General features: G+C 47.8%; 2 protein-coding genes across 10 annotated transcripts in view; one reads left to right on the top strand and one right to left on the bottom strand.

The window, feature by feature from the left end:
• The first annotated feature begins 3,278 nt into the window (after positions 1 to 3,278).
• On the top strand, positions 3,279 to 23,718 carry LOC123027363 (dnaJ homolog subfamily B member 2-like). 7 transcript variants are annotated; one of them, XM_044438150.1, is made up of 12 exons: positions 3,280 to 3,404; positions 4,989 to 5,058; positions 9,976 to 10,067; positions 12,641 to 12,750; positions 13,897 to 13,950; positions 14,800 to 14,916; positions 16,337 to 16,420; positions 16,671 to 16,776; positions 18,483 to 18,553; positions 19,379 to 19,624; positions 21,145 to 21,199; positions 22,856 to 23,718. In XM_044438150.1, the coding sequence occupies exons 3-11, from the start codon at positions 10,003 to 10,005 to the stop codon at positions 21,171 to 21,173; spliced, it is 882 nt and encodes a 293-aa protein (XP_044294085.1). In that variant the 5' UTR covers positions 3,280 to 3,404; positions 4,989 to 5,058; positions 9,976 to 10,002; the 3' UTR covers positions 21,174 to 21,199; positions 22,856 to 23,718. The 7 variants fall into 7 exon arrangements, with proteins under 7 accessions (XP_044294080.1, XP_044294085.1, XP_044294086.1 ...); XM_044438145.1 differs by adding an exon at positions 4,850 to 4,889 and having other exon boundaries at positions 3,279 to 3,404; positions 19,379 to 23,718; XM_044438151.1 differs by lacking the exon at positions 21,145 to 21,199.
• A 1,105-nt stretch (positions 23,719 to 24,823) lies between these two features.
• PTPRN (protein tyrosine phosphatase receptor type N) overlaps positions 24,824 to 26,428 on the bottom strand; it is a 42,678-nt gene continuing 41,073 nt past the window's right edge. For all 3 annotated transcript variants that reach the window (XM_044438358.1, XM_044438359.1, XM_044438360.1), the window contains one exon: positions 24,824 to 26,082. In XM_044438358.1, the coding sequence (XP_044294293.1) occupies positions 26,011 to 26,082 (72 nt within the window). In that variant the 3' untranslated portion in view covers positions 24,824 to 26,010. The remainder of the gene's footprint in view (positions 26,083 to 26,428) is intronic.

The following is a 26,428-nucleotide window of genomic DNA, read 5'->3' as shown; positions in this document are numbered from 1 at the left end:
CTATGATTGCTTCAGGAGATTATTCCAAAGGGCGCTGGGAGGAGAGAGAGGTGCAGGAGAGGCAAAAGCCACATGCTCTGACCCAGATGCATGGAAGCAAGTTGCAACGGTTCAATGCTTTGCACATTCAGAATGGCAGTCATCTTTCCCACCAACTTGCAGACTCAGAGAATTGAGTCCTGGCTGTAGTGTGAGGTAGATGACAAAGCACATTAGCAGAGGACCAACTTGTTGAACAAGTTGATAGTTAATCTCTGTTCTTTACCATACTTTGGAAGAAAGTAATTGGAAAAGTGCAAAGTAGCAGGGCTAGGAAACTGTTCTACTTTATTTTGCAAGTGGATGCGCACACAGATTAAAATCTAACTGCACATATTCTTTGTGTGAGACCTGCCCTAGTGAATATACTTTGGAACTGAGCAGGGTGAATTCATCCTGGGCTAAGAAAGGCTCTTCCAAAGCACTTCAGGAATGATTACTTTGTTTAATAGTAATGAATAATAAGCAAGTTTTAGCTTGTATAAAACATATGCATATTTACCAGGCCATAACATGGGCAGTGTCTAATCTGGCGCAGGCCCTATTCCTGAGGCAATATTTGCATATTTAAATGTATGTAACACAGAGAGCATGAATCTAAGCTGCAAAAAAAGTCACAGGTTAAGTTGTTTTAGATCATAGTGATATGATGCACAGCCTGGCCCCATTTTTCTGGTCTATTGCCAGAACTGACATTCCTCACTCATATATCTGGAGGCTCCTTGTGGGGTTGGATGTTCATGAGCAGAACTCCACTGCCTTGTTCATGAGCAATGAGCAACAGCCCTTGGGGACACAACACACGTTTTCCAACAGGATAAGCAAGCTCCCCAGTGGTTTGTTTTGGTAGATCTCAGGCTCTGGGTTTCATTCTCAGGGAAGCAAACTAAATCTCAAGAGTCATCAACTTGCCTGGCCCCTTGGATGCTTGGTGCTTCTAGCTATGCTAAGCTGAGACATGTCTGCCTGTAGCAACTATTGCACATATCAAGTTTATATCTGGCATCACCAGTTCTATAAAAATATAATGTATGTATTTATTTCAGTTTTATACTGTCCAATAGCCAAGGCTCTCTGGGTGGTTAACAAAAGTTAAAAACCAACAAACAAAAACAAATATCATAAGACAATAAAGCCACAGCGATTGCAACAGAATCAGCAAAGAGGTATAGCAGTGGTACAGGGTAAAATGCAATATTAAAACTAAAGTTAACTGTTAAAATACTGGAGAAAGGTTTTCACCTAGCACTGAAAAGAATACAGAATAGGCACCGGGTGCACTCTTTGGGGAGCTTATTCCATAGCTGGGTGCCACAACCAAAAAGGCCCTTCTCCTGGTAGCTACCTGCCTCACTTCCTTTGGAGGGGCTCTTAGAGAGGGACTCCCAAAGATACCTCAGGATCCAGGTAGGTACTTATGAGATTAGGTGCTCCTTCAGATAACCTGGCTCCAAGCCATTTAGGGCTTTGAATTTTAATACTTCAACTGGCAGCCAGTGCAGCTGGAAGAGGACTGGTATGTTCTTGTAAGCCAGTCTCCATTAACAATCTTGTTCCTCTGTTTTGGACTCACTTGAGTCTTTGGACCATTTACAAAAGCAGCCTCATGTGCATCACAGTGCAGTAATCCAAATGAGGGGTTATCAGAGCATGGATAACTGTAGCTAGGCTTTCTCTGTCCAGGTAGGGTCATAGTTGGTATATCAACCTAAACTGATAAAAGGTGCTTTGTGCCACCAAGTCCATTTGTGCCTTAAATGACAGCTCTGGATCCAGGGGCATCCCCAAACTATGGATCTTGTTCTTTAGGGGGACTGAAACTCCATCCAGAACAAGTTGGATATCACCCAGTTGGAGTGATGTACAAGAGTGGTTAATTGCTCTGGCCATATTGTGGCTAACTTGTTGGACAGAGAGAAACATGTAGAAAAGGGAAAGTGCTTTAAAGAGTAGCTGATTCATTCATACTTGTTCTTGATTTCCTTCATATGCATACAGTATTTTGCTGTTTGTATCCATTTTTCTGGGCATTTAGTGTGCCACCCATTTACTACTGAGACATATTCCCATGCTGGGACATATTCCCATATTCCCAGGGTTTGTTCTGTTTTCATGTTTCAAAAGTTGGCAATGCTGTGACACCACCCATCTAGTATCTGAACCCTGCAAATGTGTTATCAGCAGCAATATCCGAAATGCTGAGTCATTGCAGCTGACCTGCCATCCATCTTGCTTGCTCTGTTGGTGCATCATGCCTTAGCGGTGTTACTGCTCCTCTCTCTTTGCATAGCCCGCAGTCTTTCTTCACTCACTTTCACACAACAGCACTTGCTAAAATAAGTGTATGCTCTCAGGTGACTACCCCACACACTGAAGATGACTGCCCCACACACAAACACACACTTTGAGCTGGACAATTAGATTTGTCCAGGCTGTTTGAAATTTCCTGATGATGAGGGACAAGGGCGCTGCACAAACTCAAAACAAGTTCTAGATAATTTCTTCACATTTCAGGGCAAAATCTACTGAAAACTAGAGCTGGGGCTCGGCCTTGGAGAGCTCAAATCCTGACATGTGCTTCTACACACCAAATTGCAAGGAGTTTTGTTCTTAAAGATTTATAATGTGCAAACATTCTGCCGAGTTCTGTGAATTTCTTCAGCATTCCAGTCCCCAATACTGTCAAGGGAATGTACCTACATTTACTCTATTTAAAAGATCCGGAGGAGGGTTATCTAATTCATTCATGATTGGCCAAACGAGCCAGTGCAAACGTCAGACGTGCACATATGCATCCTAAACGGTGGTTTCCTACCCCTCTCAGTACAGGGGTTTACGTGTAGCAGCAAGACCCACTGTTTAACATAGAAAACATGAGCGGAGGCCAGACAGACGTAACGCTGCGCAGCAGGTTCTGAAAGAGAAGAGGCAGCAATAACCCGAGAAGGTGGAGTGCCGCGTGGGCGGCTGCGTGCGTGCCCTAGCAGAACGGGATGCCTGAGTGTACCCCTCCAAGGCTGCGCGTGAGATCCGGGGAGGCTCCGCTGCGCTCCTCAGCACAAACAGCCCAATCGAGAGAATTCCTCCGGCGTCTCTACAGCTGCTCTCTGCGGTTGGGCTGCCTTACCTCATCAGTTCAAAGTGCATCGTTTGACGTCACAATGGAGCGGCGCGTTCCATTGGCCCTTGGCACTGCCAATCCTCAGGGTGCTCTGGATTTGCTGGCTAGGAGCCGGCCTTCTTTTCCCTTGACAGCTGCGGCCGAGGATTAGAGCAGTAGGCGCAGATTTGTGTCCGTCGTCTGGGCGAGGTGGGTGTTGCGGTGGCCATGGTGCGATCCGGACAGAGCCTCCTCAAGTGGTGAGGTAGGTGGCTTTGGTGGGTCCTATACGATGGGTGGGAGCATGCTGCGGAGCGTGCTTGCTTTTTGTTTTTGTCTAGGGCATCAGACGTCTTTGCAAAAAACAAAAGGGAAGAGTTTGGCCTTACAGTAGTGTAAGGCGTGTATGGGGGAGCGCAGATCGAATATTGCGTGCCAGTGCATTGGAGGCAGTGTCTCGAAGTTGCTTGATCGGTAATAATTCCCTTCAACCGACTTGGTGCCTTCTCAAACCTCGCCCTATGGTACCCACATTCAGGCTGAATAAAGCGTAGTAAAATCACGGTGACGCCCACTCCTCTCTTCCCCGCTTCAAAGCATGTTTGTGTCTCCAGTGGGGAATTCTGATCCTTGTTAGTAATTGTGGGCACGGAGCCAGCACGTGGTTTCTATTCTGGATTAATTAACGGGGGATAGGAAGTGTTCTTCAGTGAGTGTATAGGGTTAAAAATGGAGGAATGGGAAGCCCAACAGAGGCATTGTCTCGTGTTAGGAATGCCTGTGTCTTCTCCGCCCAGAATTGCAAAAAAAGCGCTTTCAACCTAAAGGTGTTGCAGCTGGTGTTGTTTATCGCGAATGCGTATTATGGATGGTGTTCCTCGCCGGCAGGAAAATGGGCTGCCCGCGACTGACTAGGTGGCGCAGGAAAAGGCGCTGTTGGAACACTCGAGAAGCTGAAACGCGATCGGCCCCGGGGGCCGGATCTGTGGTGCTTTGGTCCGACGGGACAACGCAAAACAAAGGGAGAAGCGCAGGCCTGGAGCCACCAAGTCCAGCCGCTTAGGCAAAATGCGCCTTTTCATTAGGAGCCATACTGTGTAGAAGAGAGGGTGGGAGACTCCGGCGGCGCTCGCCCGAACGCAGCAGGTTGCTTGCTGTAGATTAAGGATTTTGCCGGTAAAATGGGGCGTGGAACAGGTTTTGTGTTTTAGCCGAATTCCCTTGAACTGAATAAGAGCTAAGTTGCTAGATCAGCCTTGAGTGGCAGAGAAAATTACGGATCTAGTTCGCTTTAAACACCAATAATATGAGTTGGGAGGGGCGGGGAGAAGAATTAGGGTGCAGTCCGACGCACATTTCAATAGAAAATTCCTGCAACCCGCAGCATTGTCCAGCTAGCCATGTTGTGAACTGTAGATACTTTTGTGTCTAAACATGCATAAAATCGGGCCTTTAATTTGTGAAACGTTTGGAGTAATCTGGGATGACGGTATCTGCACACATACAGTACAACATGGGATAACGTGAAAGCGTTAAGGAAGTGTTATTTTCTTTGTTTCTGGATTGAAAATGTGCAGTGTTGGGGTGGGTAGATTGCTCAATGCAAGCTGGGCTCCCAGTTTTTGTCCTGGAAACCCATCTTTCTTTGCTCCCAGGGCACCCACTGTTGGGGGGTACTCTGCCAATTTACTGTTGTTTTGCATATTCCAGGTTACTGGGAATCAGTGCTTGATCAGAGCCTCAGCGCAAGGTGGAGTGACCCTGGGGATCTTTGTTTTAAAGGGATACTGGGATTAAGGACTGGCACCTGAGTGTTAAGGGGAAGGGGATCTTTCTGCTTCTTTCCTAGAGGAGGCAAAACCCCTCCTTGCTGTAGAAGCCGTCTCTGCTTCAGCACTCCACCAAGCAGCGAATAGAAGGTAAGGAAGTGGTCCAGAGCTCTGAGAAAGAGAACATGGGCAGTTGTCTTATCAAAGTCAGACCTTTGGTCCAGCTAGCCTAGTATTGTTTTCACCAGTTTGATTTGCATGATCACAGTGACTTGTTTAAGCCATTGCACATGCCAGTCACTATTTATTTGCCTACTTACCTGCCAAGGTACAGCTTAGGCTGTGTTCTGGACTCAAATATATTCCCTCAGACAAACCATACTGCCCAGGTTCAGAGTTGCTTAAGCTATGCACTGGGCCACTGACTGGCAGCACTTCTCCAAGGTTTCTGACAGGAATTTTTCCAGAACCTGAAACTTTCTCCCTGCAAAGCTCTACCACTGAACAATGGCTTCTGATTTTCCTGGAAATCCAGCAGAGGGGGAAAGAAAGGACAGCCTGAAATTTGAAATGAGGTTTGGTTTGGTTTATTTTATTTTTGGTAGTGGGATATTTCTCATTCTCTCTTCTCCATCACCATTTTAAATCTATACTTTAAGAAAAACACGCTTTGCTATTATTTATTCTAACATTTATATTCTGCCTGTTTTCCTATTACAAAGAATCTAGGTTGGTTTACATGCTCCTCCTTTCTGTTATCTTCTCAAGAACGCTGTGAGGTTGGTTAAGCTGAAAATCAATGACTGGCCCAAAGTTAGTTGAAGAGCTTCATTTGCTGAATAGGGACTTGAACCCGGGTTTTCACACCACACTTATTCTCCCATTGATGGAAAGATGCATAAATATCAAGGGGATAAAGGGAAGCTGCACTTCTTGAATCAGAGATACCAGTAAATGAGACTGAGGGGCTCAAAAGAGGTTAGTTCTGATGAGTATCAGGAGAAGATAGAAAAGGCAAGATGAGTTTGGTAGTTGACAGGCCATCCCTGCCAGTAAACAAGTGGAGTGTGTGTGTGCTGTGGGGTCAGGGACCAGTGTCATCTCCTGACCTCACCCAACTGTTCACCTCTTGGAGGACCGAGCTGTGTATACTACATGGCTCTGCCTTGCACCCTTTAATCTAGCATGCTGTCCAGTCACGAGTGAAGTAAGCTTCCTCTGGCATTTAGCTATATGGAGTTGTAGTGAGGGTGGCCTCTCCTGAATTCTTTGTTTTAGGCAGCAAAGTGTGCTGAGGTGGCCCTGGTGCAGGCAAGCTTGTAAGGAACATGCTATTGTACATCACCTGGATTCAAGGGGCTGTGTGTCCGCTTGATGTGCTTCAGCATGGCATACAACTAGCCCGTTAGCTTCTGGTTGTGAGTCAAATGTCAAGACTGAACTGGCAAGCACGGACTTGCAAGTCAGCAGGCAAGCTGAGCTTTAGAATCAGGCTATGGCCTTCTTAGATCGATAACCCTTCTTGTGGTGTTCCCTTCCTGCAGCAATTCTTGCTCCTCCTCTAGCCTCCTGATCTCTTAAAAACTTAATGGCTGTTAAACCGCTTAATGCTGGAAGATACTTAAAGAGCAAGGCCTGGGCCAGTAGCATCCTTTTCGGTGCAGTGGAGCTGGGTCAGCTCAGGTGCTTGCTTGTCCGGCCTCTGAGTAAAAATGCTTCCCAGTGGGACCTCCATTTTTTTACTCTGAGGCCCAGCCCACTGCGTGCACAGTGATGTTGCAGGGCTGTAACAAAAGGCATACATGTAGATGAATCTCCACATTGCAAGCAACTGTTATAAAGCCACTTCCTGTTTAGCTGAGGCAGTTTTGGCTAGAATAAGTATTAGGTGGTTTTGACTGAAAAAACGCAAGCTTCAAGCGACTGTGGCTTTTCAGACCTGGGTACCAAATGTGGCCCTTCAATGTTCTGCACATGGTCATACCTTTCCTTTTCCACAATGATTCTTGGCTTTTATGGTAGGGTTTTGTTTTGGGTTTTTTCTTTTATGTAGTTTTCCCCCTCCATTTAAAAAATTGACGTTTCTTCTGAGACTCATTTATTGGTAGTAAGAGATTTAAGCTAAAGTGTGTTGGGGTTGTGTTGTTGTTGTATTTTTGGCCCCACCTCTTTTGGCTTTGGCCCTTCCCCTTTGCCTTCAGTCCCACCCCTCTTTGGAGTATGGTCCCCAAGAAATTGAATTTGGCCCTCAGGATGAAAGGGGTTCTCTAGCCTTGGCTTAAGGCAGTTAACAAAAAGATGTTGTGCTGTTGTGGCTTGAACCAGAAATCCTGTTTAGGCTTCAGGAGGCATCTGCCAGGTTGTATCTGCTATGTACTTGTAGATGTATAGGAGTTATTCAGAACTGAAATTTTATCTATGGGTTTCAAGGCAAGCAAGCTGGAGCTATTCAGAGTTGTTTACTAGATGCAAATTTTGAGAGTGTATATTTAGGTAATTTTATTTTTATGTTCACTTCTCAAAGAAACTGTAGCAAATTCCTTCTCCTATGAAAACCCAATACTGCTGGGCTTTTTTGCTTTGCACTACAAAGTTTTTGGATGCCAGATTCAAAAATGCACATGCTGGCTTTCTGGGGGTGGTCTTCACAATCTAGAGTGCAAGGAGTTGTCCAGGGTGGAATGGATCTTGCTTAAAGCACAATACAGTGGTACCTTAGCTCATGAACTTAATCCGTTCCAGGACTGGTCGTGACTCAAATTGGTCGTGAGCCAAATTAAATTTCCCCATAAGGTTCAATATAAATAAGGTTAATCCATTCTGTAACTATTTTTTAATCAGAAAAATGTAAAGCAAAGTGACAAAGAACAAAAAAGATCATGGCCATCTCCCCACCCCCTGCACCCTGAGCATGAGCATGGCCATCTCCCCACCCCCCCAGCACGACCGCAATCACACCTCTCATCGCTGCATGAGCCCGTCATCCCGCCGCGCTGGGGGGGGGGGAGCAATGGGCAAGAGCATGGGCACGCTGGGGGGTGGGAGACAGGCGCGAACGCAGGTGCACTGGGTGGGAGAGACAGGCACGATCATGCTGGGGGCAGGAGATGCCCGAGATCACCGTTGCGCTCCTGCAGGAAAGACGGGCCAATCTCAGCCATCTCCCCCACCACCACCCCCAGCACGATCATGACCATCTCCCCACTTAGGAGAGTGGGGAGATGGCCGTGATCGGGGTCGCCACCCACTGCGGAGTTCACGACCTGAGTCAAAAATTTTATGAAATTTTTGTTCGCAACCTGATTTGGTCGTGAACCAAGGCGTTCGTGAGCCGAGGTACCACTGTGATATTAAATTCTTCTCTTAAAATAAATAACTTCATACTTGGCCAGAAACATTAGATTTAGTGGGTTGATGCATTTGCGTATTAGACAGTTGTCTAATTTAGCTTTATTTCTGATTAGAGTTACTTCCCTTTTTAACTAACTGGTACCTTAATTGTCTGCAAAGGAACAAATTTGATAGAGGAAGGAAGGAATGAAGTATATTCTGTCCTAATGGGGAACGGTTGAGAACTATAGAGAAATAGGGAGCTGCTGTCATAGTCCTGTTATTACAGTACTTTAAATCCCACTCTGCTGCCCTCAGTTTTCTAAGCCTTCATTGACCTTTATGTATTTTGTGTGCCTGCAGGAAGACTTCAGAGTGTTAAATTTAGAAAAATGGCATGTGAGGGGAGATGTGATCAAGGTGTACAAAATTATGCGTGGTGTGGAGAAATACTAGAACATGGGATCAGCCCAGGCGGTTGAATGGGTGAGAAATTCAGGGCAGATAAAAGGAAACATTTCATAAGGCTCATAATTTAATCATGGAACTTGCTATTGCAGAATGTGGTGATGGCCACGAGCATGGGGTGTAAGACTGTGGTTGCCTGCTGTGATGGCTGCATGGAAGCAGCATGTGTCTGCGCATCAAGTGGTACAGGATGCTGTTGCCCACATGACTGCTGGTGTGTTTCCTGTAGGTAGTTGGTTGGCTACTGTATGAACAGAATGCTGATTAGATAGACTTTTGGGCTAGTTCAGCATGGCCTTTCTTATGTTCTTAATCTTACTCCTTTGAAAACAGAAAAAGAAAAGCGGAAAGTCTCATTAAAAAAAGGAAAGAAACATAAGATTTCATTGCGTAACAGTCTGGATCTGTGCCTGGAGCAATTGCAACGGTGTGCTTTTTAGAATTCTTTTTTCCTTGTGCCCTTCCAATTTATGGTGACCTTATAAATGACCTGTCCTTTATAGCTCAGCTCTTGTAAACACAAGACTGTGACTTCCTTGATGGAATCAATTCATCCAATTTGGAACCAGCTATTTTCTATACATTCCAAAGTAGCTCTGAAGTAAATGATTGGAGAGGAGAAATTCAGTGTAGAAATGTTTCCAGTTCCTTATATTGAGTTCAGGTCATTCCTAGCATTTCCCTTTCATGGGCAATTTCACAGAATTCTCTTCCCAATCTTCTACCAAGTGGTCTGACCTTGCAATGAGGCTTGGGGTGGACTGTTGGCTGCTTTGGCAATTTCTCTTTTGCTGACCTGGATTGTACAGTTTTCCCTACTGCAGTAGCATCAGTAGTTCCAAAGAGCCCAGGAACTGAGAGCTCTTGGTCTGGGTGTATCAGTGAGTCCCCTTGGCATGTGCCTAGAAGACTCAGATTGGTATGATAAGTCATTTGGGTTGCTTCTCAGCAGTGAAGTAGAGTATATGGGAAAACTACCCCTGAGTCCCTGTGTGGTATAGTGGTCAGAGTGTTGGCCTGGGACTCAGGAGATCCAGGTCCTTGTCCCCAGTCATCCATGAAGCTCACTGTGTGCCTTTTGGCCTAGGCGCTGGCTCTGAGCCTAACCTACTCACAGGCTTGTCGTGAGGATAAAATAGAAAGGAGGACCACCTAAGTTGCCTTGGGTTCCTTGTTTGAAGGGAAAAATGGATAACAGGAAGAGGAGGACGTGGTTTGTGAGGTGCTGCAAGAGGTGTCTTACATACTAACTGCTTCCTCCCACTTCAGTCTCCCAGTGGAACACAAGTGGACACCATGGTGGATTACTATGAAGCACTGGGGGTGCCCCACAATGCCTCACCAGATGACATCAAAAAGGCGTAAGTTGCATTTTTTATCTTTCTGCATGAGGCCACCCGTTCAGCTTGTCAGGAGATATTTCTTTTACCTTGTGCCTGCTGTGGCTGTTGAGCTGGTGCCCGTGTGGCTTGGATGCTCTGTGAGAGTGTTGGCACAGTGTGCCTGGCTGTAGTAAGCAAGGAAGGGAATTTGGATTGAGTCAGTGACAAGAATGAAAGCATCCTGAGGTGTGCAATGTTTCCTGCCAGATGGGGAACAACAAGGATGTACAGGAGGTCAATTTTATTGCCACTTTTGCCTTTGACGCTAACAAGTCATTGTGTGTTCCACCTTTCCTGCATTTTTGCCTTGGATTCTTTCCCTTTTTGCTTGGTGCATTTGGGTTCTCAGTTTTCCTGTGGAGAATCTAGTAGTTCTTAGATAAAGGCCTAGAACAGGTGATTTGAGCTGCATTGCTGGCTCCTTGGGCTTTTGCAGAACAAGTAACCAGGTGCCATGCATCCATCAGCATTAATTAATTACTTTATTATTTATTTATTTAAGACATTTTTATGCCGCTCCCATCGCAATAAAGCCTCGGGGCAGCTCACAACAAGAACAAAATATACAAATATAACAAATTATACAATAAAAATAGTAAAACCCGGTGCATCTTGGCTTAAGAGATTTAAAATCCTATAAATAACCAATAAATTAACAATTAAAATAAGTTTTAAATTAAAAGGTCTTAGCCTGGCACTGAAAAACAAATAACGACGGCGCCAGGCAGACTTCTATGGGGAGCGCATTCCATAGATGGGGTGCCACCGCAGAGAAATTACGGTAGCTTCCCTGTACACTCTGTACTGTACACTCTGCTTCCTTGGGAATCCTCAATTGAAGGGTGACTTAAATTCCACTTGTCTGATTTTGTTTACTTCAATGTTCAGAATTTCTCAGAGGAGCATTACTATAAAAAATGAGGATGGTCAAAATGACAAGCAAAAAATAACATAGTGTATTTTTTAATTGCCAAGGGAAAAAATAACTTATTGCACTGGCTTTCTAAAGTTTGCTTCATGTATTTCCCAAGCTAGAATACATACTGGTTGGTTGAGATTGCAATTAAAGTATGTAACAAGAGAAACTTACTGGAAGTAACACTTGGGGTTGTGGGAAAGAAAACGAGCTCGATCTTTTAGACAGACTGGTTTTCTCCATCTCAGAGCAAGGTAATCGTATGTTAGAGGGACAACCTTTGTTGTAGAGCTACTTTTGTCCTCAAAAAGTGCTCTTGTGGGGAAATCAGCACTCCTGGACTGAACAGCCTTGAAGTGTAAGACCAGGAAGGGCAGTGCATAACTGTAGGGTTGGGCAGAAAATCGTTCTCCCGGTGTTTTGAATGTCAGTCACAGAAATCCCTGCCAGCATGTCCAGGAATGCTGGGAGTGGAAGTCCAAAGAGTCTCCTTTCTGCCCACTTCTGCTCTGGAGCACAAGAATGACAGTAAACAAAGGGACTGCCTCATATGCTCAGCCTGGAGTTCTTTGCGGTATTACAGCGTCATGAAAGTATAGATGCAAATGCTCTTTAGCACCAAATTCCTCATGAGAGGAACTTGCCCACCTGTTCTTTGTGCCAGTGCAGGTTGGATGTGTCCTAAGTCTTCAGGACACATGTAAGAAGGTAAAAAGTATCCTAGGAACTCTTGAAGCAAGTTACCAAAGAGCCAAACAGCCAGGCTCATTGCTTGCTTGCTTCTGCTGTGAGAAACCTTGGTGGCCATAAGGCAGGAGTGGAAATTTGAGGTCCCCTAAGGTTGCTAGACTACAGTTCCCATCATCTTCAAACACTTGCTGTGCTAGTTGGGGCTGATGGGAAATGTAGCCCTCCAGCAGCTAGAGCCATAGCTTTCCAACTCCTGCCATAGGAAACCTTCTGTGAGTCCACATATTTTAGTAATTCTAAAGCGATGGCACATTTAAAAACACAGCTTACAGCATATTCTCATGTTTTACTTGCAAGTAAGGCTGCAGCCCCCCTTCCCAAAAACTTGTTTTCCTAAACTGTTGTGCCCTGCCCCGTATAGGGGCTAACAGAACAGGGGAAAGTTTGATTGGCTTTCTTTCTGTGGTCATCAAAGAGAGATTAGCAAAAGAAGCATTTGGTAGGAGAAGGTTTAAACTTCTCTCACACAGTGAACCCAAGAAAAATTAAAATGGTAAGCTGCATGCTACATATGTAAATGTCCCTTAGAATATAAAGCAAAACCTTTGGCTGTTTGTTTGTGCTCTGATGGGAGTGACATGCTGGAGAACCAATGATTGTGTGATTGTGTAATGATTGTTCACTGCTTTCAGTTGAGCTGGGGATCTTCTCTTGTTGGTCTCACAACCTGCTGCTGTGCATTATGCAGAAGTTCATGGGAATAATTTCATTTCACATAATGTTGAGGGTCTCGCCTTTCTTATAGGAGCAGAACATGGAATGGCTGCTAAAGAAAGTCCAGATAGAGAGGGATGTGGTGGAGCAATGGTATCTCTGTGGTACGGAATCTTAAAGAAACACACACCAACTGTGTTGTTTGTTGTTGTGTCTTTGGGGATTAAAACAGGTACAGGAAGAAAGCCCTGCAGTGGCACCCGGATAAAAACCCAGATAACAAGGAATATGCTGAGCAGAAATTCAAGGAGATAGCGGAGGCCTATGAGGTGCTCTCAGACAGTAAGCAAGTGACCTTTTTATTCTCCTCCCTCAGCCTTTCTGACTGTCCTGCCCATGTACTGGGGGGCATTTCTTACCCTGAGATCTCTCCTTTCACAAAGGGGGTAACATCTATTCACAGCTTTGGCCTGGAGTGGGGAGAAGGGCGTGTCTAGATAAGATATGCAGGAGGGGTCCTTTGCTTGTAATTAAAACCCTGAGATTCCCCCTAGTCTTTAAAGATGTTGCCTTAAAGAATTATGAGTGCAGGTTTGTTCTGATTACTAGAACTCTATGGTGCTTATGCTTCCCACACAGGAAACCCACCTTTGGTTATCCTGAACTTTCTTCATTTCAGCAATTAACTTAGGATAGGAGTTACTTTATAATTGATGTTGTTAAACAGGTGGGTGTCAGAAGCCATCACTCACTGGCACAGCATCTCTTTGGTGTGCAGAAGGTCCCAGGTTCAGTCCTTGGCATCTCCAGGTAGGACTAGGAGGGAATCCTGCCTGAAACCTTGGAAAGCTGCTGCCAGTCAGTGTTGACAGTACTAGGCTATATGGACCAAGGGTCTGAATCCATCTAAGGCAGCTTCTGAAGTTTAAGCATTTGAAAGCTTACTGCAGAGATCTATCTTCTGCCTACTCCTGATATAGGAAATAGCTGGTAGGTAAAGCTGAGAACACCCAATTAAGCCTTGAAAGGATTGGAGCACCAGGACAGGCTCCCTGGGACAAACTAGACATCCATGGACATGAGATGCCTTAAAGCTTAGACTTGTGATGTGCTGGACTGCAGTGCCCGACAATCTGCAGTCAGGGTGGCCACTGGCTGTCTGGACTAACCATTGACTCTGTTGGACTGACTACCCTCTCACAGTCTTAGAATTCTTCTTTGAAATATGGGCCTGACTATACTGGCTTCCTTGTGTGGGTTGCTGCAAGCATTACAGAGATAATGTGAGTTCTCTGAGCATCCTGTATAAGTACCGCTACATCCTAATACAAATCAGAGCTGGTTAGAGAAGATCAGGGGTTAGACTCGTTGATATCAGTAGCATTCTCTGGATGAGGATGTGTGTCACCATTCAAGGCCAGAGAGATTTGCCCCAGTCACCCTCTTCTCTGAGGACAACTGTCTAACCTGGATGCTTCCTGATTTCAGAGAGCAAGCGTGAGGTCTATGACCGATATGGCAAAGAAGGGCTCATGGGTGCAGGTAAGCTGCTTGGTCGGGATTCAACTTAGCTTGGGGAGAGGCAAATGCCATCTGGTGCTTCAAAACCATGGCTCAAGTTAGAAACAGCAATCCAGATTGCCCTGGGGGTGGTAAAAAGGAAGGAGGTAACAACGATCAGGTTCCTTGCAGCTCAGAATTGCATGCTTTGCTCATTAGCACCTTCCACCTTGGCATCACTGTGTGATGGATGTCTTTGACAAAGTTGTTCTTGGGAGGATGTGGCACAATTGAGTACCTGCTTTGAGAACAGAATGTGGCTCCTACTTTGCACAAAACTAAAGCAGCTTGTATTGAGGCCAGGCCTGTATGGCCCAGAGAAAGGATGCATCCCCGTTGAGATGGTTGGAATCTCATTGCTTTCAAGAGCATGCCTGGTTTTTGCAGTTCTTGTTGGCTTTTTGTTCAACATAATTTTCCATGTGTTGCTCCTGGCTCATCATCTGTGAAGCTACCTGCAGAGGTCCTGCAGAAACAGCAGGGTACAGTGCACTGCTGGCAAGCTGTGGATTTGATAGGTCTGGATGGAAAACACCTGAATTAGTTCATTCCCCAAAGCCTCAGGCCTCGTAAACCAAGAGCCTGGGAGCTGGTGTGCTGGACTGAGATGCAAGAGATCCAGGTTCTAGTCACAAAGCTCCCTGGATGAAGCTGCTCACTTTCAGCCTATTGTGAGGATAACATGGAGAGGAGCAGGAGGGTGTTGTCAGCTGCCTTGGGTTCCTTGCAGGGAAAAGATGGATATAAATAAGTGTTGAGGCTGCATCTTAATCCTTTTGCAAGGAACAAAAAACAATGTGTTAACATCTGTTGCCATTTTTCTTTCCACAGGTGGGCCCAGTGGGTCCAGGGCTCATCCAGGGCCGGAATACACCTTCACTTTCCGCAGCGCCCATGATGTCTTCCGGGAGTTCTTTGGTGGGCGAGATCCTTTTGCTGACTTCTTTGGTACGTGTTCTACTTCTTAAGTTGGTATCCCTTCTGTACCATAGTGGGGTGGTCGGTGGAGGGACAGAAGGCCCTTTTCATGAGAATGTTGAGAAGAACTGTGCTGGATCAGTCCAAAGACTTGTCTGGTCAAGCATTTTGTTGTATTCCTGCTTGTATTCCCCAGTAACTGGTGTGCATTTATGGCCAGGAATTCCTAAAAGTATTAATGAAATTCCAGTTAATGACATTCTGGAGCAGCTGAAGCTCAGTGGCAGTGGTCCTGTTTTGTATTCAGGAGGTCTCAGGGTCAGATCCTGACATCTCCATGTTCAGGGAACATGAAAGGAATCCTGCCGAAAGCCCCAGCTCGCCCTTGGACTAAATTCGTCTGACTCTAAGGGACTCTTGTGTCCCTCTGTCACCTCCTGACCCTAAGGGTTTTTTTAAACAAACTTTTAAGGTATTGACAAATAATGAAACATTTCTTCATGGCATGATTGTTGCTGCTTGAGTAATACATGCCATGTTTTGGAAATCTTACCAAAACTCAAGTACTAGAGAGTGATACATTAAATTATGGGAAATTGCATTTCTGATTACATGAACTTGGATTATTAGTGATAGTCAAGGAGAGTGTTTGTTCCAAGTTTAAGCAATAGTGGAAGGGGTTGAAATTATTTTGAACAGTTCGCAAATGCTAATGATTGGAAACCCATTTTTACTATAAGGAAGAAGAAAAGTGGGTATAATATGTATAATTTGGTTGCTGTCCTTTTATCTTCTGAAAAAAACCGTAAGGCAGCCAGGTCACCCTGTGAATCCCTGCAAATCCTGGGGAAGCTGGTGACCCTGTGTTAGTGGGGCTCCTTATCCAGTGCAGTTTTGATTCCAAGCTTCATAGGAACCATCCATGGTACTGAACTCCACCTCTGAAAGAGGTTCACCACCATGGATGGCTCCTGTAAGGCTCAGAACAAAAGCTGCAATTGATAACAAGCTCCACTGACACAGAAATCACCAGCATCCCTGGCGAAATTCCTTCCAAGAAGCAAGTTAATTGTGGGCAAAAGGTTGGCCTTGGGCTTGGTTTAGACAAGTTGCAAAAGTTGTATGTTGGGCAAGGGGAAAAGCTTCCCCCTGCAAGATGGTGTTGGGAGTGCTTGGCGGCTCACCAGGCCTTCTGCTGCTAGCTGGTGGTTCTGTTGGGTCAGAGAATGGAGGCTTGGGCAGGGCAGGGCAGGGCCAGCCCCCGGGAGCATCCATAGCCCCTGCATCCACGAGCAGCACGCAGTGGGCAAGGTCTCATTCTGCCAGGAATTCCGCAGAGCTCGGGGCAGACGGGGGGAACCAGCAGGCGGTTCGCACGCCTTGAGGAGGCATCTCTCGCCGGGAGCTTTTCAGTAATAGTGGGCGATCTTTTCTTTCGATCTGTTTCTAGATGATCCGTTTTCAGATCTGCGTGGACCTGGACCCCGGCATCCTGCGGCGGGGACATTCTTCTCTCCCTTCCCAGCATCACAGGGTAAGGAAGAGACACCTGGAAGGACGCCCTGCTTGCCTCCTGGCCTCTGGCTATTTAATCTTGCTGTGTTTTGCACCACATAACTTGGTGGCTCATATATTGTCCTCTTTGTTCACCCTTGGAAGTTCAGAAGAAAGGCTTTGCTTGTCCAGCATCTTCTTTCACTTGCTGGGTCTCAGTATTTGCTTTTCCTGGTGCCCAAGCTGGCTGAACCCTCCCTGGCAAGTTATTACGGTGTTCTCTGTTGCAGAGTTCTTCACCTCTACACTTGGTCCTGGCATCAATGCCGGAATGGGCTTCCGCTCCGTCTCCACCTCCACAAGGTTTGTCAATGGCAAGCGCATCACTACCAAAAGGTAAGCCTAGCACAGCCTTTTCAGCTGCTTCCCTCTTTCTTTACCCTTTCTGCTGCCATCTCCTGGCCCTGGAGGACAGTTAAAGCCTTCTTGGAGCCAATCCATGCTGCTCCCTCCCTGAAGCCCAGCCTTCCCTTCTTGTTCATCTCTGCTTCCTTGAATTGGCACAAGGGATGCTGTGTGTAGAATCCTATGCTATGCAGCACACCCCTTCCGCACCTGGTACTCAAAGTGTTTTAACTAGAGGTGCCAGAAACTGAACCTGGGAATTCACACTGGCAGACTTGGTTGGATGCTGCCCTTCCACAGATATAGTGAGTACCACTTGCCATTGGTCAAGGGCTGAACTCTCAGCTGCTCCTTGACAGGTCACGTGGCTTGTGTGTTCAGATGCTTGAATATTTCAGGAGCCAGAGCCATAGCACTGGGCAAGTGGGGTGAAGGGAGGAGAGGAGCAAAGCCATTTGTCTCAGATCGTGGATGACTTCTTTCTTCTATCCACGTGTGATCATGCTACCTGTCATCTCAGAATTGGAAGTACAGGGTTAGGGTAGCACTCACTTTGATGAATCAGATTTGCAGTTTGGGAGCACTCAGGCAGCTGCTTTGGCCAGCGGTGCTTTTTACTAGTCCAGTTTCACTGCTCCCTGCAGAAGGTCAAAATGGTACTTGCCTTGGTCACTGCCCCACCCCCAGTTGGATTACTGCACTGTACTCTACTTGGGGCTGCCCTTGAGGAGTGTTTGATAATTTTGCCTTCTGCAAAATGCAGTGGCAGTGGGTTTAATGGGTAGAATTTGGTTGCTGTGGTATATGGAAGTGGTGCTAGTCAGTTACACTAGCTTCTGGTGTTCTTTTGGACCCAGTTAAAAGTGCTGGTTCTCACTGTATAAAGCCAGAATCTGAATGATGCTTTCTCTCAAATGAGCCTTCCTGTAGACTGTTGTCATCTTCTAAGGGCCATTAGTATGTCTCACCACACAGTGTGGCTTTGAGACAAAGCCTTTTCTGTGACAGCATTCTATTTATGGAATTCCCTCCCACGAGGTTAACCTTGTGACTTTTACAGGCAGTCAGTTAATGCTTCTGTTCTGCCTGATTTTAATTAGAGAGTTGAGATTGTTTAAACTCAGCATTATTTTAGTATGCAGCTTTAGTTCTGTTCTTACTTGAATTTGTAGGCTTTTTTGTAAAATGTAACTGTCCAGAGGGTCTGAGGAGTCAAAAGGTGGTATATTAATGTATGCACAAATAAAAAAAAATACCCTGTAGAAAATGAGAGGACTCTCTTGGCTGCCATTTGAGTTTCCCTAGCTATTAGTTGGGTATATTTGTACATGAGCACCACAGGCTTGCTTGCCTCCTTAGCTGAACCACAGACCCTGTTATGATGATCTGCTTGAAGAAATCCACCCAGTCACATGAGATTGGTCTAGAAGGAGTGAAAGACATTTCTTTGTTGTGCCATGTCTTGAAGTCCTGCTTAAAAAGTGAGCATGTGGGAAGGAGAGTTTTTAACTAATGACTCTTTCATTGGATCAGTAAAATTTTTATTATTATTATCCCAATTCTAGAGGAAAGGTGTTGCCTTGACATAGCATCGTGGTGGTATGGATTGGTTTGCAGGCCAGGCATAGTTTGTCTTTGCCCTGGCAGGTTGGGTGTGGATTGATTGTTTTTTCTCTCCATTCTCTCATGTTCACCAGGATTGTCGAAAACGGGCAGGAGAGGGTGGAAGTGGAAGAAAATGGGGAGCTGAAATCCATCCAGATTAATGGTGAGCAGCTACCAAGAGGGCTGGTCCTGAATCCCAGAACTTGATCTTCTGCTGTTATGAGAGGGTTGTTTTCTCCAGTGCAACACCAGAAATTTGAACTTTGGATACCTTCTCCGTTGATCTTAATCTCTGTCCTCAGAGACAGAGTAAAAGACCTCATCCCCTTCATGTTGTTCTCAAAGTGACATTTAATGTAATCAGGTGTGAGATGAATTTGTAAGAGATTTGCCCTCTCCAAAAAGCATTAAGTTGGTGGGGTGTCCACAGAATGGCTCCCACAATATTTAGGGCTTGGAAGGTATCTTCTTCAGCATTCTTCAGAACAGTGGCTGGAGGGAAGGGAGAGAGTTCAGGCAATGGTGGAACAACCTATTGCCTTACAAATCTTTTGCACTACTGCTCCTATAAACTCTTGCCAGTGTGGCCAATGCTCAGAGATTATAGGGGCTGCAGTCCAAAAATTTGGAGAGCACCAGGTTGCACATCCCTTGACTTGGATGCAGAAAAGACAGGAAGCAGGGGTAGGATGCAAGGCTGAGGACTGCGGGCAGGCAGAGGGAGCTGAGGGAGAAATGGGGGGAAGGCACTGGAAGGTTTTCAGACGGGCTTTTGCCTGTGGCTGTGTTCAAGATGCTGTTGCTCATGTACAGTGCAGGGTTTCAGTGGCAGCTGTCGTCTTCAGCTTTTCCATCATGGGCCCCACCCCGGCTCCCCCATTACCCTCCCCTCATCTAGGGTGTTTGGCCTGTCTGGGTGGAGCTGTGGCAGTTGCTGAGTTGGCCTGGAGGGCATTTCCAATGGTTGGCTGCATTCCTTTCCTCATAGGTGTTCCAGATGACTTGGCACTTGGCTTGGAGCTAAGCCGGCGGGAGCAGCAGGCCCTGCAGAACCGTAAGCCGCCATCTTCTCCCGTGGCGACGCCACCTCAGCGCCCGCCTCCCAAGCGTCCATCTCCCAGCTCTTCTCCTGTGATCTTGTACACGGACAGTGAGGAGGAAGACGAGGACCTGCAGCTGGCTATGGCCTACAGCCTGTCCGAAATGGATGCCAAGAGCCAGCAGCACAGAGCAGGTGCGAGAAGCCCCGCGAAAAAGCCGCTCTCCCCCGGAAAAACACAGTTGCCACAGGGGAGTCCTGCCACGGACGGCCAGGCGGGCGGGCCATCTAAGAACCCCTCGGGGGTTGTGGGAGGGGGCGAGCGGGGAAAGGGCAAAACCCGAGACTCTTCCCCCAAGAAGAAGAAGGACACGCACTGCCGCCTCCTGTGAGCAAGCCTGAGAGGGGTCTTCATTGGCCGGTGCGTTCGGGACCCTGGCCAATGAAGGAGCAGAGTTGTTCCTGGAGGACCGCTGGGATGTGTCATGCGCGGGATTGCCGAAAGGCCCAGCCAGTCGCAGCGGTGGCACTGCTGAGTAAAGGGCAAAAGCAGATTCTGTCATGGCTTACGTGTAATATGGCATGGAGAGGCGTGCAGCTCCTTCGCTTGGAAACCCTGGTGCCTTGCACAAGTTCAGACGGCATTGCCTGCCTTGCTGCCGTTTTATTGCATGGCTTGGCTGCATGGCCCTATCATTCCTCTGTATTATATGGATTTACCATGTGGTGGGAAGGGTTGTTATTGGCTGCCACTGCTTGCCCACTTCCCTGGCTCGAGCCCTGGGTGTGATGGGGGAAAAAACCTTGCTCCCGCACCCTGCTTTTGCACCAGCTTAGCCTCTTGGCCGAGTTGGCTCTCTCGGGTTCTGTTCAAAGTGTGCTGGCTTAAATGGGGTTGGCGTCACCCTGGAGCCTGGTCTCCAGATTTGCCCTGGAGCAGACAGGGAGATGGGGACCTCCTCTGCATTAACATGCTCTCTTGCCTGCTAATCCCAGGATTGTGCCTTTCTGCTTTCACAAACACTACAGTGGATGTTCCTGGTGGGGGCAGTGGAGAGGGGCAGCATGAACAGAACCTTCTTGCGTCAAGGCATTAGCAAGTGCATGCAATTGGGCCGAAGGTGGTGTCCATGGAAGGTACAACATAGTGAGTCAGAGCAGATTCCAGGAGGGCAAAGTGTCAAAGAGGGTACAGCCTGAGAGTAATACTGGCAGGCAGCCCATCCTGCTCGTACTCCTCCCACTCCCCCCGCAACTCAGACTGCTGGTGCCCCAATGTAACTGGAAAGGCATGCCCTCTCTCCAAGTGAATGCTGGATTAGAGCAACTTTCTCTACCTGCCGTGGCAACGGGCCGTGGAGCACCTACACCTTTGTCTCTGTGATTTACCAAGCGCATGACTTCCCCCGCTTGCAGACCCAGCTCAGCCATTGCCTGCCCTGATCCCTGCTTCTTGGTATCTTGCAGCAATCACATACTTGTGCTGTAGTCTCAGCCCCTGCACCTGTTTGCCTGAGAGGGTCTGGAAGGTTGGCTGGGCCTCTATCACCCTGTGTCGCCCCCCCCCCCCCCCCGTGGCAAGCCCTGGATAAGGCTTCGGTGGATGCTTGACGTAGGAATGTAACTTGTTGGTGCCCTCTTTTTCTTTCTCTGCTGCCGCTGCTGCTTGTCTGCTCACCTGCCCATCCCTCCCTTCTGTGCTACCCATGCCACAGACCCTGATGGACAGGCATATTCTGTCTGATGCCCCTCCATGCTGCCTCCCTGCAGGTAACCCTCAAAACATTCATTTTACCTCATCAGTTGAAAAGGGCAGAACTCTTCAGGAATGTTTAATAGCAGGGCTGTGTATATTGCTTGCATCCCTGGCATTTGCCATACAAGAGAACCTGTACGTTGCCCCCACCCCGGGCCTTCTTTAAAGGGAGGTTTTGGCTGCCAGGATGCATTGATTACCTGTGTGTACTCCCCTTCATTCTCTTCTGTCACATCCATTGAAAACTGCCTTGTAGATTCAAGAAGAAAACTACCCCATGGAACAAATACTATGAGCTTAATTGCATTCTTGTGGCTGCAGATCTTAGGTTGTTTGGTTGCAGTATGTTAATCTGGGTTGTGGGCATCTATGAATATACACAGCCCTGATGATTTTGCTTTGTGGAAAACAACCTGTCCCTTACTCTACGCATGTGCTGCCCTGCAGACCGAGTTCCCGGTCCCTGCCCCTTTCTCAAGGAAACGCCCACACCGCTTACCCTGTGTGGGGAGAGATCTAATCCAGAGGGTGAGGAAGTGGCTGCACCCTGTGATGGTAGCCTAGGAACTGGTTCATTATGAACTTGAGTTGTTGCAATGTCTCTGATTCAGGGGTGGGTGCTGAATATAGGTAGGGGAAATACTGGTTGCTCCCCAGGTGAGCTGCAAGGATTTCTCACTGGCAGTTGCTTAAGAACAGCAACAACACAATGGACCCCTCCTAAATTATGCTGCTAATAGAAGGAGCAGTGGTTGCATTTTTGCATGGAGGAGGGCTACTCCAGTTCTGATTCTTGGCATAAATCCCTGGGTTCAGAGTCACCCAATTCTAAGTGAGGCTCCTCTTGAGGTTCTAGGAAAAGAAACCAGAGTGGATCCTGTGTGCCTGGATGGTGTCCACTCTTGCTGAATTCCTAATAACTTCCACAGATGCGCTTCATGTGGAACTGAGCAAAGGCTGAAGGGTTGTGGTGTGTTTCCACGGGTGAAAAGGAGGGATCAGGCTGCCTAGGCGGGAGAATGCCTTGAAAAGCCTTTAGGCTACTACTTGGAGGGAGAACCGGCTATAGGTAACAACCATCAAATGTGGGTCGGTGGGTTGAGTCGGCCTTGTCCCTGCACACACCGCAGGGCCCACCCTCTCTATCAGCACAGCTCCCGCCCATGTTCGCTCACCGTGCCTGAGGTTCGGTGGGTAAGTGGACTTCGTCCATTGGAGGACAGCATCCCAGGGCGGCCAAAGGCCCTGTGCCCATGTCCCTCCTCAGGGCAGTTTGCCGCAGAGCCCTTGCGCAGTGTCAGTCCTGTAGCTGGGAAGGCTGCTGCGCATCGGAGCCACGGGCTGTTCTTGTGTGTGCATTCCTTACACTTTGCATGCTCTGGAGCACCTCTTCTTTCCCACAGTGCAGAACAGTGCCTCTTGCATGGGTATGTGGCAGCCATGCCTTGATGCTCAACCCACCAACTCCCCCTTTCCAGTTCGACACCTAGAATAAGCTGTAGGAGGGAGGCCCGTGCTCGGCGGAGCTGTCCTTGCGGGCAGCAGGGGAATGTGCGAAGGCCAGCCACTGCTTGCTGTCACCTGCTTCTCACTGCTGTCTGATTCACTTGGATGTCTGTGTTTTCTCCACTCCCCTCCCTCCTGTCCTGTCTCCTTGCTTGTTTCCCCAGGTGTGTTCTGAGTCTGGAAGAGCCATGGGGATTGCCTCTCTAGCATTCGTGCCCACAGAAGGCTACTCAAGCCTGGACTTCGCTTTCTCTTCCCTTCTCAAGCCCTGCCTGGGGGGGACTGGCAGGGGCCGAGTGTGCACCTTCCTCCCCATTAGCTCTCTCTGCTGCATCTCATGTGGCACTTGCTAGCTCACGAAGGCCGGGTTGGGCTCAGCCTGCCTGCTGTCCGAGCAGCCCTGCTGCATCTCCTGAGTAGCACCAGGGAGGAGTGCATCTGGTGTGTAGTTCCCCGTCCCCAGTGCCCGCCCTCCCTCCATGTAAGAGGCGATCCTGGCCGAGGAGTGAAACGGACTTTGCTGTGAGGGTGCTCGATGGCCACCTGTGCGGTGGGGGTCCCATAGGGCCTGTGATGGGTGTGGAGGGCAAGATGCACCTCTTGAGCATGGCTGCACTGTGCGTGTTGATGGTGTTACATGGGCATGAGGTGGGTGTTGGAGGGCGGCAGCAAGGGCGAGCGGCTTTTCGTCCCATGCCAGGGCATTCCCTTTCTGTGCGCTGGCATCCCGATGCTCCAGAGAACCAAGGGCTATAAACCAAATTCCCCCTGTGAGCAGCAGGGACTCTTCCAGACCGGGCCTTGCAGTGTGAGGGTGAGCACGTGGCAATCTGCCTCTTCTGCCAGCAAAGAGAGGGCTGTGGCTCTCTCCCCTCCCCCCCCCCGCCCCCTTCCTGTGGCAGGAAAATCCAGGGCTGCAGTAAACATGTCTGTTACTTAGAAGAGTGAAAGTGGTCTCTTTTCTAACTCAAAGTGATTGCCCAGTATAGAATGGAAGACATTTATCAATAAACCTCTTTGCAATTAATAGTGTGTCAGGAAAATCTCTGAGAAGGGCCTGGGAGGAACTGCATGAGCCTTTGTCATGGGATGTGTTTTTAATAAAGTTGAAGTACATGAAACACCTAAGCAGGGAAACCAGTATCCCCGTCCCGAGAACATGTTGTCTTGCTCAAGGGTGGCTGCAATGTATTAAATCCAAGTATAGTGTAGAAGCTGTTTTCTTGCCCTCCCCTCATCCATGATCCCTCTTGTGGGAATTAATGAGGATTATTTTGCAAGGTATTCTTTTCATGTAGTTTAAAACTGTAACCTTAGAGTAAGCCTCACGCAGGGGGACTTAACTACAGCAAAAGCACAGCTCCATGAGCAGAGAATACAAGTATTTCTAACTTAGGCTGGTGGGCCCTTTCTGTGTGCTTTGAAATACAGTGTGGAACAACCAAAGGGTGTACTTAAGATGCAAGAGCTCAGCTTGGGGAACATCTTGTAAACTTCCTTCTGCTCTTTGCTTCAGCAAATCCTAAGGCAACTCAGAAGCTGTTTATCCTTGTGTGTGTGTTGGATTCTTCATCCCTCCAGCAGGCATGGCTGTTCCATAGCTCTTGGAATTATTGACACACAGAGGGGAAGAGGCTTTGAAAGAGGTTCATGCATGGACTAGTCTACCTGCTTTCCCTAACCCGACTCCTTCCAGATATTTGGAGAAGAGTAATTGCCATCTTTCCATAGCTGGCACTGTCATTGGCTGTGCTTGCTGGGATTCTAACACATCTGGAGAGTCTCTGGTTGGGGAAAGCTGAGCTACATCGTTACCCCTCTTAAGGGGCTCCTTGCAAAATGTGGGAAGGATTCCCAATTGGAGACATCACCTGGACCCTCCCCCCCCCCCCCGGTAAAATCCTGAGAGTGAAGGAGGGAAATAGCATAAAAAGCACCTCATTTGGAAGCACCCCTTGTGAAATGGTATCCCTACCCTTCAAGGGAGGGCTTTAGAGTGAGCAGAGGGCTGCATGTCTCCAACATTACCTAACAGGATCTGGACGCTGGTTCATCGTTTGCAGACACCTCAGCTGGAGTCGGTAAGAACTTTCCCCTCCTCCTTGGTTATACATAACATGGTTAGGCCGGGCTGCAGCTGCACAAATGCGACACAGAAACTTTATTCACATCAAATACAAAATTAGATTCTCTAGAAATGTCTCTTGGTGTAAGTAACAGGGAGACAACACAGTGGGGAGCAGCTATAGGGCCATCTCCCCCATGGATCACCCTTCCTGCCCCCCACAAGCTTTGCACGAGGGACAGCACTGCTGAAGCTGGGCTGGGTCCAGGGCTGCAGGTTTGCAGGGGCAGCAAGTAGGGGAGAAACAATATCCCTTTCCCTGAAGTGGCCTGGTGGGCAGCCCAAAAAGTAATTACAGGGGGTGGCATTGGTCTTGCAGCTTGTGACTGACCACTTCCCTGGGGCCAAGCAGCTTTCTGTACTGGTGGAAAGAACATGAGCTATCCAAAGTCCACACCATCCACCTTTGTAGAAGGAGACCAATCTACACTGGCTGTAAACACAAGGCTGGTAATCCTAAGCCTATGGATTTTCCCATGAGTCTAAAAAGGCACATCTTCTCTACCTTGAATTGAAGTCCCTGGATTGCTGTGTATGTTCAGTACACCAGGAATGGACAGAAAGTTCTCCAGCTCTTTTGGAGGTGTGTGGGAGAGAGCGATCCTGTAGCACCTAGACATTGTCGCAGGAGCACAGGACCCTTCAGATTCCTGTATCCAGGGTCAGCTCTCCAGCCTTGGAGTGGGAAAATTAGGATTAATTCTTCCTCTCCTCCCCACCTGCATAGAAAGAAGCCCATCAACTACCACTGCAAGATCAAACTATGACCTTGATAGGCCTTGTACCCTTAGACTCCCAGCATTCCTGGTTATTGACAATGATGGGGCTTCTGGGAATTGAATTCCCAAACATCTGGAGATCTAATTCCTGTCGGCCCCTGTACTAAAAAGCTTACTTGCTTCTGGGAGTGAAAAGTAGAAAAGGAGCCACTTCACATCAACCAAGAGTTAATTCCAGAGGAACCTGGTTAGGGTAGGACCCACCGCCATGAGGAGAATTTGATGAGCAATGAAAGAGACCCAGTTGGGCAGAAGGGTGAGGGGTAGTGTCTCCACAGGTAGCGTAAATGCAGCCATGGCCAGTAACATGGAATTGGGACTCGATGAAGGGAGGACGCCCCGAGGCAAGGACACAGCGCAGCAGAGGCAAAGGTCACGCTGGGGAGTCACCAAGCTGGGTATGCTGTGTGCGGTATCACTGTGGCAGCGCCTTCAGGATGGCGTTCACCTCCTCCGCCACAGCTGTCAGCGCAAACTCAAACTGGTCCTGGGGGACACAAAAGCAGGTTCTCAAAATGGCACAGGCACACGCAAAATTAACGTGAGTCTCGGCATCCCCCTCCTTCACATTCCCAGCCTGCCTTCCTCTTCCGCAGCCAGAAGATCTCCAGCTGTGTTAGACTTCAGCTTCCAGCATTCCTAGCCTTTGGCCATGCTGGCAAGGACTTCTGGAAGGCGACGTTCCAAGCATCCAGAGGTCTACCCTCCCCATTAGCTATGCTGTCTGGGGCTGATAGTCAGGGTTGGGATGAGCCCTAGTGGAATCCTTTCCTCTAGCGTTTGCAGACTTCTTGTGCTCGGCTCAAGACGCAAGCTGAGCCAACAGGAAGTCC

Source organism: Varanus komodoensis, unplaced genomic scaffold (assembly GCF_004798865.1).
Source record: "Varanus komodoensis strain SLA01 unplaced genomic scaffold, ASM479886v1 scaffold32, whole genome shotgun sequence".
Classification (NCBI taxonomy): Eukaryota; Metazoa; Chordata; class Lepidosauria; order Squamata; family Varanidae; genus Varanus; species Varanus komodoensis.
The sequence above is the reverse complement of the archived record's forward strand: the minus strand, read 5'-3'. Positions and strand labels throughout refer to the sequence as shown.

Bases quoted from the DNA above. Each gene is read 5' to 3' on its own strand.
- LOC123027363 (XM_044438145.1), top strand. From the start codon at position 10,003: ATGGTGGATTACTATGAAGCACTGGGGGTGCCCCACAATGCCTCACCA. The intron at 12,751-13,896 runs GTAAGCAAGTGA...TCCTGATTTCAG, and splicing joins CTATGAGGTGCTCTCAGACA to AGAGCAAGCGTGAGGTCTAT. The intron at 16,421-16,670 runs GTAAGGAAGAGA...TCTCTGTTGCAG, and splicing joins TCCCTTCCCAGCATCACAGG to AGTTCTTCACCTCTACACTT.